The sequence below is a fragment of the Rattus norvegicus genome, chromosome 1 (genome assembly GCF_036323735.1).
Source record: "Rattus norvegicus strain BN/NHsdMcwi chromosome 1, GRCr8, whole genome shotgun sequence".
Lineage (NCBI taxonomy): Eukaryota > Metazoa > Chordata > Mammalia > Rodentia > Muridae > Rattus > Rattus norvegicus.
Window position 1 is genome coordinate 143125446 of NC_086019.1, and position 12764 is coordinate 143138209.

The 12764-nt window shown below is 48.5% G+C and overlaps 1 protein-coding gene across 19 annotated transcripts in view; it reads left to right on the forward strand.

Annotated features, from left to right (window-relative positions):
• Wdr93 (WD repeat domain 93) overlaps window positions 1-12764 on the forward strand; it is a 49980-nt gene that overhangs the window by 28877 nt on the left and 8339 nt on the right. For 10 of the 19 annotated variants that reach the window (XR_005490605.2, XR_010056371.1, XR_001835468.3 and 7 more), the window contains 7 exons: window positions 1842-1912; window positions 2388-2474; window positions 3420-3539; window positions 4405-4618; window positions 6184-6247; window positions 7329-7485; window positions 7822-8014. Coding sequence is in view for 8 of the 19 variants with exons in the window: in XM_063271151.1 (XP_063127221.1) it covers window positions 1842-1912; window positions 2388-2474; window positions 3420-3539; window positions 4405-4618; window positions 6184-6247; window positions 7329-7485; window positions 7822-8014 (906 nt within the window). In the remaining 11 variants the exon portion in view is untranslated. The other 9 variants (XR_010056373.1, XR_005490647.2, XR_005490640.2 and 6 more) reach the window with 9 other exon arrangements.

The window sequence follows — 12764 nt, forward strand, 5'->3', positions numbered from 1 at the left end:
TTTTTTTTTCCTCGGAGTTGGGGACCGAACCCAGGGCCTTGCGCTTCCTAGGCAAACACTCTACTACTGAGCTAAATCCCCAACCCCTCTCAATTAGTTTTTTTTTTAATTTTAAGATTTATTTATTTTATGAGTATGCCATCACTATCTTCAGACATACCAGAAAAGGGCATCAGATCTCATTACAGATGGTTGTAAGCCACCATGTGGGTGCTGGGGTTTGAACTCAGGACCTCTGGAAGAGCAGTCAGTGCCCTTAACCACTGAGCCATCTCTCCAGCCCCTCTCAATTAGTTTTTAATATTACATATATGGGTGTCTTGCCTGCATCTGTCTGTACACCATGTGCTTGCAGCACCCACAGAGGTCAGGGGAGGGCTCGGATCCCTTGGAACTGAGTTTTAGACAATTGTAGGCCATCGTGTGGGTGCTGGGACCTGAACTGCTCTAGAAGAGCAGCCCTTTTTTTAAAAATATTTTTTAATTTATTCATTTATTACATATATTTTACATATATATTACATTGTAGCAGTCTTCAGACACCAGAAGAGGGCATCGGATCTCTTTACAGATGGTTGTGAGCCACCATGTGGTTGCTGGGAATTGAACTCAGGACCTCTGGAAGAGCAGTCGGGGTTCTTAACCGCTGAGCCATCTCTGCAGCCCTGCAACCAGTGTTCTTAACCACGGAGCAGCCTCTCCAGTCCCAGCAGATTCCTGTAAAACGCTGTGTGGAGAGTTTAAATACAGCTAGAAGGAAGGCTGGCAGCTACAGTTTTAAAGGAGCAGTAGAGTGCAGCTCAGGGGAACACTGTCTAGTATGCCTAAAACCCTGGGTTCAAAGTCCAGCACTGCAGACAGGGAGGGGAAGCAGGAGCACACCCGTGGAGAGGAGCACTGGAGTTCATTTTAGACACATGTATGGCACCTTCTCTAACAAAAGATAACAAAACAGGAAGTAAGCTACTACTGTTACAGACATTTTCCTTCGTTTCCTTCTTGCTGTTTTGCGGTCCTGGGATCTAACCCAGGGTCTGTGCATGCCAGACAGGATCTCTGCTGCTGAGCACCACCCCCCCCCCCCCGTCTTTCTAAATGTGATGTCATTTAGGGCTATATTTGCTACAGTAAGTTAGAGGTAACGTGTGCTTACACCTTGGTCAGCACGTAGGTCCCATTAGCCAATGTTTTGATGATAAAAACTGAGCCCAGTGTCTGAAGTAGCCATGGTTTTAAGAACCAGCTTACCTTCTAGCTCTGGAACATTCTTGTTTTCACATGTGAAGAAAGACCTCCCATCTTGCTGTCAAGTGGATCTTAAATGTCCTCATAGTGGGGCATGGAGTCTAAAGGCTTTGCCCTTTATTGTGAACCAAAACCCTACTCTGGCTTGGTGGTTCCCAGGTCATCCTACTGCCCAACAAGATATTTAGGGGCCATATTAATTATCCACAATGGGAATACCACGAGAATCTGCAAACACTCCAGCTTATTGTATGCTTTGAGTTTTGTGAACCCCCAGTGAGAAAGCATTTATGAAATGTCACCCATGTCTGCCTTCAAGGAATCTCCTCTGAGCATAGATGTGACCTCCTAAAGCTGGGGGATCCTTTGGCTAAGGCCTCATCCTGTGCCCTGCTGACCTTTGAGTGATCCTACCTACAGTAGCACTGTCTTCCTCTGTGTCCAAGTTTGGCCCCCAGCCTCAGCAGCTAGATTGTGACTATGACGGGCCCTGGGAGGGAGGACCTCTAGCCATTTCTGGTCTTACCTCCATATCATGCCACATCTCATCTTGCCAAGGGGTCTGCGTGCCTCTGACTCCTGTCTGTCTTTTCCAGTATGGCCACCTTCCATTTCTTCTATACTAACTCCTTAACAACCACACCAACGGATGTCAAGAGCTCTTCCGGTAAGTGGAGTTGGGAGAGTGGTCCTTTGGGCAACTCTTGCATGGTGGGACGGGTGAAGTTGGAGATCAGACTGCTAGCTGTAGTTTGGAGTGTCTGTTTGATCTGCACTCCCAATCCCAGTTTCCCTAAAATGAAAGCCACACGATTTCAGGAGGGGTTACCCTATGGGGCATGTGAGCTTATGTCTGACATACGGTTTCTGGTCACCAACTCACCTTACAGTAGCAATCAGACAAACTCTGACATCCAAGTGGGCACTGACCTTTCCAAATGATGTGAGATGGCCAAAGGGCCTCTGTGCCCTGGGAACATCCTCCATGAGGTGCCACACTGTTCTTCCCCAGATCTCCACCTCTCTGCCAGAGTGGCACCTGCCAGCACAAGGCGCTCCAGACTCCAGCAGCAGCCTACTTGCCACACAAACCCAAGGCTTCCTGATACCTAATCACATCCTTTCTTCTCTCCCCGCCCCAGGAACAGCATGTGTCCTTGGCATACACTGGACTGGAAGTCACAATTTCTTCCTCTATTCACTGAACAAAACTCTGAAGGATAAAACTGGTACTTGAACTTCCAAGACTGAGACAGTGCCTAGGCTCAGGGCTCTGAGAACACGTGCTTCTCCGGCTGAGCTGTATGAGACAGCCAGATCTGTGCTCCAGAAATAGGGTGCTCAGTGGGTGTTCTAGGTCTGTCCCTACATCGTGATGTCTCTCATGGCAGTGTCCAGAGTTAAGTACACAGGGTCCCACAGAATCTGTTGTGAAAGGAGAATGGACTTGGCTTCTGAAGGCCAATGCTAGGCCTGGCCTAGAGTTCAGGCCAGTGCCTTCATCTCCCTCTTTTGGTTTTGTTTTTTGTTTTTGAAACACAACTAAGTCAGTATACATCACTGTCTGCTGAGTGTATTGGTTATAAATAGCAAAATCCAGGGAAACCCTCTGAGGTTGAAATGCAGGTGGTGATTGTTGCCAGACACAACCATGGACGCAGCTCCACGTGGGGTCCACTCAGGGTGAGGTCTTGAGTGACACCTGTGTTTTACTTTCACGCTGTGCTTTAGAAGTGAATCCGGTTGAGTATGCAAGAAGAAGGAAAGGCCTACCCCTCTCCCAGGCACCCTGGTTTCTAATCCCCATGGGTTGGTCTACCGATTGGCTGTGGCCTTGGTCAAGCCATTTGCTTATGTACCTCAGTCTGATCTGTGCTGTGGGGTTCTAACAGGACCTGCTGCCTAGAACTCGTCTGAGAATTAAATGAATGCTACCTATAACAAGTCTAACAATGTCCTGTGAGTGCCTGCAAGTGGCCGCTAGACGTTAGCAGACTTATTTTGCTCTGGGAGAGGAGCTCAGCACTGAAGAAAGAGGTGAAGCGTCTAGACAAAGGGCTCCCAGTGCCCAGGACCTGGGCTAAGCAGACCAGTTGGGTATCAGATTCCCCGTGTGGAGGTGCTGGGCAGGGCAGGGTCTGTGGGGAGCCTGGCAAATGGTCTCCTCTCTCTAGATTGTGAGAATGTGTGGCCCTGTGCTGCGCCCATCGTAGTGTCTCAGATCAGCAGCTTCTCCTCTTACCTGGCCCTGGCCTGTGAGGATGGTGTGCTCATTCTGTGGGACCTGGCTCAAGGTGAGTCCCTATCACTCCCCTCAACTGGGCACCTGCTGCATCTCCTCAGGGAGACTCCACGAGCCTGGGAATTCCCTCAGTTGCTTCGTGTCCCCAGGCTGGGGCAGCTGGACCAGCTTCCCCCTCCTTCATTCCTGGGACACACCACTGAGCTTCTATTGCCCGTGACCTCTCTGGGAGTGTGCTCTGTGCCCTGCAATGCACCAGGTCACCTTGTTACACTGCAGGGAGGATCTGTCTCCAGGACAGCTGGAGATAGCCTGCAGCCTCTCCCCCTGCTCTCAGAGCAGGTCAGCTTCCAGTGCCTTCCTGTCCCCCACACCAGTCAGCAGGAACTCTGCTAGGTTTAGAACTGAGAGGCCTAGACTGTGGCTAAAGCGAGACCAGCAGCTGTTCTGGGTGAGCAGCACTGTGGGTGGGGCCTAGGGTCCTGGTCCAGTTTTGCAGAAGCAGACATCTGAGAGCATCTACTAATCAGACTTCAACAGGGATGCATGTGTCAACAATGGCTGCCGCCCCTCAGCCGGAAGCTCATTTTCATTTCAGCAGGACATCAGTAGATCCTTGTTTGGTAGCACACACTTTCTAAGGTCATGCCTGGATGCCATGCATCCCATGGGCAGCCACAGGCCAGCAAGGCCATTGCTGTCTGTTTCCCTGTTCCTCCTTAGCTTTGGTCCCCCATTCCTCAACTCCTCTCTAGGCACAAGGCTCTTGGTGGCCATGACCTTCCCCCTGCAGAGGCTGTTCATTGCTTGATTTGGTCCTTGCCCTCACATGTCCCTCATATACTTCCTGGTCATAGAACTAGAACCATGGCTGCTACCTCATCTTTTCTAATCAGCTAGAGTTGTTTTCTCCCCAGGATTCCTCTTTGGGGTCATTGCTCTGCCTGAAAAATGTTTCTGCCAAAGCATTCACTTCCTCCGGTTCTTCCTGGTGCACAAAGGACAAAATGTGTACCCTGACTACCCAGTGAAGTTTGAAGTTATGTGTGTAGTGCTATGCACTAATGCTTCCCTCCACCTGGTGACAGCCAGCGGGACCAAAGGACCCACAAGCAAGTTGCTTGTTGACAGGTCAGTGGGTTAGGGACAGGACAAGGGTGATAATCTGCCAAACAGATGGCTCTGTTCCACAGGTCAGACTGACAGTCTCTGCCTAGAGTCTGTTGCCATAGCCACTGCCGAACACAGTGGCATGTGGGTAGAACACAGACCTGTGTTCTGTTACTATACCTTGTGACCACAGAGGGTCTCTCAAAATAACTCTCACCAGTTTCCCCAGGTACCTGGTTTGTTTGTTTGTTTGTTTGTTTGTTTGTTTCGCTTTTGAGACAGGATTTCTCTGTGTAGCCCTGTCTGGCCTGGAACTTGCTGTGAAGACCAGACTGGTCTTGAATTCCCAGAGATCTGCCTGCTTCTGCCTCTCCAGTGCTAGGATTAAAGGCATGCATCACCACTGCCTGGTGGTGTGAACCTTTAATCTTAGCACCCAAGAAACTAAGAGGCTTGGGCTGCACAGTCAGCTCCAGGCCAGCTAGGGCTACATAGTGAGACTTTGTCTCAAAAATGTGGTTTTTTTTTTTTGTTGATTTTTTGTTTGTTTTTTTTTTTTTCGGAGCTGGGGATCAAACCCAGGGCCTTGTGCTTCCTAGGCAAGCGCTCTACCACTGAGCTAAATCCCCAACCCCTCAAAAATATTTTTTAAATATTATATGCATGTAAATGAATCTGTACTCTGTGTGTGTGTGTGTGTGTGTGTGTGTGTGTGTGTGTGTGTAGGATGATGGATAATTCCCTGTGTCCAGCAGAACCAATTATCTCTAATTCCCTAAGGAACTGACCATATCCTCTCCCTTCTTCCCTGAAGGTTGTTAACTAGCAACTGCTCTCCAATAAATATTACTGGCTACAGAAAGCAGTTCTTTAACCTTGCCCCCATGCCTGTAGACAGCCACATCGGGTCTCAACTGGCCTTACCTAGCTTGTACAAAGGATTCCAAGCCACTGGTGGCTCAGCCAGGGGCTAGTCCTAGGGTAGTTTCTCTCCCACAGTTTCTACATTATTTTCATTATTATCATTCCTTTGATTTAAGAATTAACCACCCGTAGCCAGGCGGTGGTGGTGCAGCCTTCAATCTCAGTGCCCAGGAGGCAGAGTCTGGCAGATCTCTGAGTTCAAGGCCAGCCTGGTCTACAGAATGAGTTCTAGGACATCCAGGGCTACGCAGAGGGACCCTGTCTTGAAAAACGAAAGAACAAAACAAAATTAACCATGTATGTATGATTTTGCCTCAAAACAATGCACTTATTAAATTGTGTATATTTAGGAAACTTTTCAATACTAACTTGCTTTGTAACATTGACCATGAGAGCTATTCATGTTGGTACACGTGTGGTACCTCTAGTTCAGCTTCCACTGTGCATTATATTCTGCGACTTATGCAGCCTCCTGCTGGTGAGTACCCCGCTGTATTTAGATTTTATTTATTTATTTATTTATTTATTTACTACTGTGAATGATTTCTTCATATATCTACGGATACACATCAAGCATTTCTCTAGGATAAATACCTAGGGGGAGAGAGTAAAGTCTGAAACCTTCACAGAAGGAGAAACACCCCTTTTTTTGTGCCCCACAGCCCTACAATGTCCACAGAAGAAGCCATTTATGCTGTGGCACCAGTCCCAGCTTTGCCTGGCATGGTAAGTTCCCAGGGCCTTGTTCCTCTTCTATGAATGTCTTCATCATCCCTTCTAGACATATTTGTTGATAGCCTACTGTGTGCTAGGCATTAGATTTACTTTGGGGTATATGGATATTGAAGAGAAATTCCCAAGGCTGTGGGTAGTGCTCTGCAGTAGACTGAATGTTAGCAGGTCCTGGATTCAATCCCAAGCATTAAATAAGGAACCACACATCAAAGAGAAAGTTGCTACCCTTCAGGTGCTCATGTTTTCATCAGGAGACAAATCACCAAACAGCTGCCTCAGAACACAAGAAAGGCTGTGATGTAATTTGTAATGGACGCACAGAACAGACCACCTAATGCAGAAGTTGCAGAGGGTCAAGGAATGTCACAGGAGGGGACAGCAGAATCAAAAGAGTTGAAACTATCCAAAGTTCAGATCTGAGGGTATGAAGAGGGACGAGTGTGGGTTCAGGACAGAGGGACCAGCCTTTGTACACTGGCAGGAAGATGTGGACATACCTCCTACTGATGAGACCTACAGCATAGACAGGCGGGGACAGGGAACATCGTCTTCTACACGGAGCTAGAACCCACGCGCTGGGCTCCCTCTGGATGTAGCCGATCCAGCCATGTCCTGCTAATTTCCTAATCCTTTCAGGGCAGAGACAAAGTCTGTGATTCCTGAGATGACTTGGCAGAGGAAGAGGCCCTTTAGGGCCCCAGAAGTCCCTAAAAGAATGCATGAGTCTATATATGTCCATTCTGTGCCCACCAGTGGTCAGAACACTGTTGGGTCCTTGTAGTCTCCAGGAGATGAGTATACCAGAGAGACAACGCCAGAAGAATGAGCTCATAAAGCGGCAGAGGGACCCTAGAGGCAGGCGGGAGGGGCCCTGCAACCTCAGGGCCATAGTGAGGGGATGAGAAGAGCACATTGGAGTGATAACAAGACTTTTCTTGCGGTGACAAGTGTCTGAAGAGGGACAGATGCCAGGAGATGAGAGGAGGGGTCCTGGAGTAGGGTCCCAAGGTGGCCTCTACCTTCTGCCTTTCTGTGAGAGCCAAGTCTGAGAGAAGATGGTTTTTCTTCCCAGGTGCTAATCTTTTCCAGGAACTGTTCTGTAAGCCTCATGGACGTGGCCAAGGCTGAGACTATCTGTGCCTTCTCAGCCCCGACATGCCACCCACCAGACATCCCCTGGAAGCCACTGTTTGTTGTGTCTCCACACCATCCATTTTTTCTGCTTCATGGTATGGAAGAGAATAAATATGAGGACAGCTACCCAATGATAGGGTCCACTACACTCTTTCTGGCTTTCCTGATGTCTCACAAAAGCATGATAACCTCCTCGCTCCTCCTCTGTGCTTTCTCAGTCCCCTCTGTCCCAAGCCAGAGGAGGCTGCAGCCTGGTTCCCATGGGGTTTGACAAAGTGCTGGCAAGGCCTTTGTTCTGCATAATTAAGTAACTCCCTGGCAGCTCAAGGCAGATAAGCTGGCCTCCACACACAGAACAGTTCCACACCTGAGGACCCTTGCCCCATGGAGAAAGCAACTGCACTGAGCGCACTGGTCTCCTTTCCTCACAGGAGCCCGTCCATATGACAATACCAACTCTACTCATGATCCCAAGAATACCACAGATTCTGTTTTCTATTTTAATTTTGAGGATTACTCACTCCTGGAAGATATCTCCAAAAAGTGCACCGTTTCTCAAAAGGACTTAGCATATAGCCAGGTGTTGTCAATGGAGAAAAGATACGAGCAGTTCCTCCAGAAGAGGTAAGAGAGCACCCAGCGCATGGTTGTGCTTGCTGAGCTGCCACTCAGTGTGGTTTCTGAGCCTTTCTATACCTAATTGCTGCTAACTGAAGGGTTTTACCATGTGGGTTGACTTATCCTACTCTGTGAGCTCCAGGCCGATGAGAGGCCCTCAAAAACCAATGTGGAGGCTGGAGAGGTGGTTCAGCAGGGAGAGAAGTGGCTGCTCTTCCAGAGGACCCTGGTTTGAGTCCCATCACTCACATGGTAGCTCACAGCCATCCTCGAAGAGTTGACACCTTCCTCTGGTCTCTCCTGGCCCAGGCACCCCCATGGTACACAGACATACAGACAGGTAAAATCCATGTATCTTGTGGGTACAGACCTAAAGCAAATCAGCAGGACCAAAGTCCAAATTGAGAGTCTGTACGCCTAGAGAAAAACATTTCTCACAAATCAGCCTCAAAACACATTTAGCAAGCAAGCAAGCAAGTCAGTTTAACAGCAGCCAAAAACATGCAGTTAGCTGGGGCATTTCAACCCCAAGTTTCTGAAGCAGGATTGAGTACTTTCCCATGGGGCTTTTCATAGCAAGGGGGCAGAAAGGGTGGTGGTTCAGGTTAAACTAATGATGGCTCCTGCTGAGACAAGACAGGGAGATATTTGACCTATTGTTCTAGACACATAAAATAATAAAAAGTTATCTTTAAAATAAAGATAATTAGATGAAGAAGGGAGATGGCTCTTGAAGCGCATGCATTCATGCCCACACCTGTATGAACACAGGTCCATATGCATTTACCACATACAGACAGAAAAGAAGGAAAGGAAGGGGAGACAGAGAAGAGGGAGTGCTTCACTTGATTCCCTGCCACGACCATCTCTTCTTTTTTCTGTGGATTATTAGAACCATCATAGGGGTTGGGGATTTAGCTCAGTGGTAGAGCGCTTGCCTAGCAAGCGCAAGGCCCTGGGTTCGGTCCCCAGCTCCGAAAAAAAGAAAAGAAAAGAAAAAAAAAAAAAAAAAGAACCATCATAACATGTTCAGCTAACTATGGCTCGTGGGCCATACCTGCACAGTTTCTCACTTCAAAAATTAAAGTGACTTGTGCACCCAGGGATGTGCTCTAGTGCTCCTGTTGTGTTATAATAATTGGATTCTTTATTCTTTGAGGATTTCATGGATGTGCACAGTATAATTTAATCATATTCATTTCCCACTGCCTTGCTCTCATCCTCTCAGACTCCCCAACACATCCCTGTCCAACTGTGTGTACTTCATTGTTGGCTTTTAAACCCACTGGGTCATTAGTGCTGCTCATGTGCACGTTGCCCTGGAGCCATTCTTTTAGAGCATGGGCAGCCAAAGAGGCTGCATCACTGAAGGAAAAGGACTTTCCCTCCCATGGTAACCATCCACTGCCAGTAGCTTCTCAGATGAGGGTGGCTTCTGGACCCTTCCTCACCCACACTGTAGTGCTGACTGGCTTGCTCTGTGCTGTTCTTGTGTATGGAACCATAGCTCGGTGAGTTTGTGGGGGCAGTGGCCCTGTCATGTCCAGAAGACATTGCGTTACACTGGTCTCTGGCTCTTGCGAACTTTGCGCACTTCTGCCTTGATGTTTGCTATGCCGTGGTGGGAAGGGAGTGACAGACGTGGGTTTGGGGCTGAACACTCCATGCTCACCTATTTAGGAGGCACTTTAATACTATGTCCACTTAGCACAATACTGGAGTAGTGTGTTCTGCCTTAGGGCTCCTGGCTCCCCAGCGATGGGCCTCTGGTTTGTAGCAGTGAGTTTTGGCTTACACTGCTTTGTGCTCCCAGCGCGTGCCTGCCTAGGAGCTATCTTTGGATCTGAGAATGAAAGACAGACAGACAGACAGACAGACAGACACACACACACACACACACACACACACACACACACACACACTTATTTTAACATGCCTTTGCTAACTCAATGACTAGGCATTTCTAATTTTCCACCTGCTACCAGTCGGGGACACGGCCAGCGGCCACTTACCTGAGATCACTTGGCTGAGTGGCTTTGTCTCCTGCAGCTCCCCTATCCATCCATCTCTCCCCAACCCTCAGGTACAACTATCTTTTCTCCTCCTCCCTGCATCCTTGCCTGCACAACTCTAAGGGCCCTGCCCCACTTCAGCATTTGGACATGCGGATCCCTGACTGAATCAAAGCATCAGAACCAATTTCCAACCCTGGCCAGGTTTACAGTACCAGGCCTGAGTTACCTTCTGTGGAGCAGATCTTAAATCCGACTTCAAACCATGGTTAGTTACCCCCATAACATTCAGGCCACTACTGCACCAATGGCCCTGCTGCCTCAGCAAGCTGCTGTTACTGTAGCTCTCAGGGTTCACATCTGGGTAAGACTGTTAATGACCCTTCAGCCTGCAGAGCACTTTCTGCTACTGTAAATAATAGCCAGCAGGGAGGAAGGAAGCTTCCAGTCCAGAACCAGTTTGATTTCTCTATATCCTTTGACCAAAGTGTATGGTGTCTTCAGCAATAGTGTCTACCGTCAAGTTCTACTGGGCAACTAAGAACAGGGGCAGCATCCTGGAGTGTGGTTAGGGAGCAGGGGGAGTGTCTGGTACTCCTCCCCCCATCCCCAACCCCCTCCCCCCGGAGCTGAGGACCGAACCCAGGGCCTTGCGCTTGCTAGGAAAGCGCTCTACCACTGAGCTAAATCCCCAACCATCTGGTATTCCTTCTTGACAAACATTTCAAAAGGAGGGCCTAGCACTGGGCTCCTGGCAGGAGGGCCCACTCATTCTAAATTAAGCTTTACTGGAGCACAACTTCATAGATAGTCAAGGGCTGTGTGTGAGCTTCCATGGCAGAAGTCAGTAGGTGCAGTGGGAAGCACATGACTCTTCAGGTATGACTTATTTACTCTCTGGCCATTTGTAGGAAATGCCTAGCCACCACTGGTCTCTGACTTTCTTTTCCCCATCACAGATGGTTATTATGGGTGTATTTCTTCTCTTTTATTTATTTCACCTCTCCCCAACCCTTTGCTTGCTTTCCTTTCTGCTTAAAAAGCCCAGTGAACAGCACTCAGGCTCCCTAACCCACTTGACAGGACATCTCGGGATGCTATAAATCCTTGACAGTTCCTACAGTGGTCTGGCTGCTTATTTTGTGTGGGATGGGGTCTTCTGGGGGTTGCTGTAGTCTCAGCCCTGGCCTGACTTTCCAGAGCTTCATGGCTGGTAGGTTCATTCCCTTCCAAGACGTCTTTATCTCATAAAAAGTGGTCTCTGAGCGCCAGTTGTCTCTTCAGTCAGGGTAATGCCCAACAGATCCATCAGAATCCCTCCCCTTTCTTCATTTAGACCTCTCCCTCAGGAAGTACAATGGCCAAGTTATAGAGGCTAAGACCAGACAGGCCTGGGTTTAGATTTTGACTCTCCCATTTACTAGCTGTGAGACCCAGGCTGGGTTACCCTTTCAGATCCTGTCTCCAAGCTCACAGTACACAGCATCTGCCACCTGCCAAGCCATGTACTGGATATTTTGAGTAGGCCCAACTCCTAGGGCTTGTAGGTTTTAGGTAAGCAAATACATACACAGTGCCAGACATAGTTTGTGTCTTAGTGTTCTGTTGCTGTAAGAGACCATGACTAAGGGGAGCATTTTAACTGGGGCTGGCTTACAGTTTCAGAGGCTTAGTCTGTTATCATCATGGCAGAGAACATGACGGCAGGCAGGAGTCTAGTTGGAGAAATAACTGAGAGCTACATCTTGATTTCCAAGGGGAGAAAGAGACAGAGACACAGAGATAGAGAGAGACAATGTGTGGGGGATCTGATGAGGTCTTTTTGAGACCTCAGAGCCCACCCACAGTGACACATCTACCCCAGCAAGACCACACCTCTTAATTTTTCTAACCTTTTTAAATCATGTCACTTCCCGGAGACATTCAAATCTGTGAGCCTGTGGGGGCCGTCCTTATTCAAACACCACAGATCGTTTACTCCATAAGTAGCAGGCACGCTGTTCCCCTCTGTTAAAATCAGAATGCCTTAGGGCTGGAGAGATGCGGCAGAGGGAAAGAGCACCTGCTGCTCTTGCCAAAGACCGATTTGATTCTCAGCATTCACAGGGTGGGTGGCTTACCACTGCCTTTAACCCAGTTTCAGAGGACATGACATCATCATCCGGCCTCTGAGGGCACTGAATAATGCAGTGAACACACATACATGCAGGTAAAACCCCATACACATAAAGTCAAATAAATTTACAACAACAAAAAAAAAAGTGCCTGGGGGAAATCCTACGTATGACCACTAGGTGGCAGCACAGCTACCCTCTACTTTCTACCTTACAGGGCCAGCCTAAAACACCCTCCAACTTTTCTAGAAAGGAAAAGGGTCTTTGCCTGCTAGACTAGCTACCACCCCTGAGCTTCACTCCAGCCTTCTACCCACTTCTCCCTTCCTATGTTATGCTGAGCGACTTAAGTGACTCTCAGTGTCTCATGCGGGGAGGTGTGCTGCTTGATCAAGAAAGAAATACAGCCTCATGGATCTTGGAAGAGGAGAGGGACCGTGGGGGAGGTGCTGTTCTCCCGACACTGCCCAGGTCAGAGGTTTGGCAGCAATGCTCAGGGGCATTCTGTACCCTAGGGACCTGCTCTTCAGACACATGTAGGGGAAAGTGTCATGATTTCTCCACTGTACTTCCAAATGACCCAGGAAAGTATTTATAGAGACAGAAAGTAAAAACGGTAAGAGATGGTGA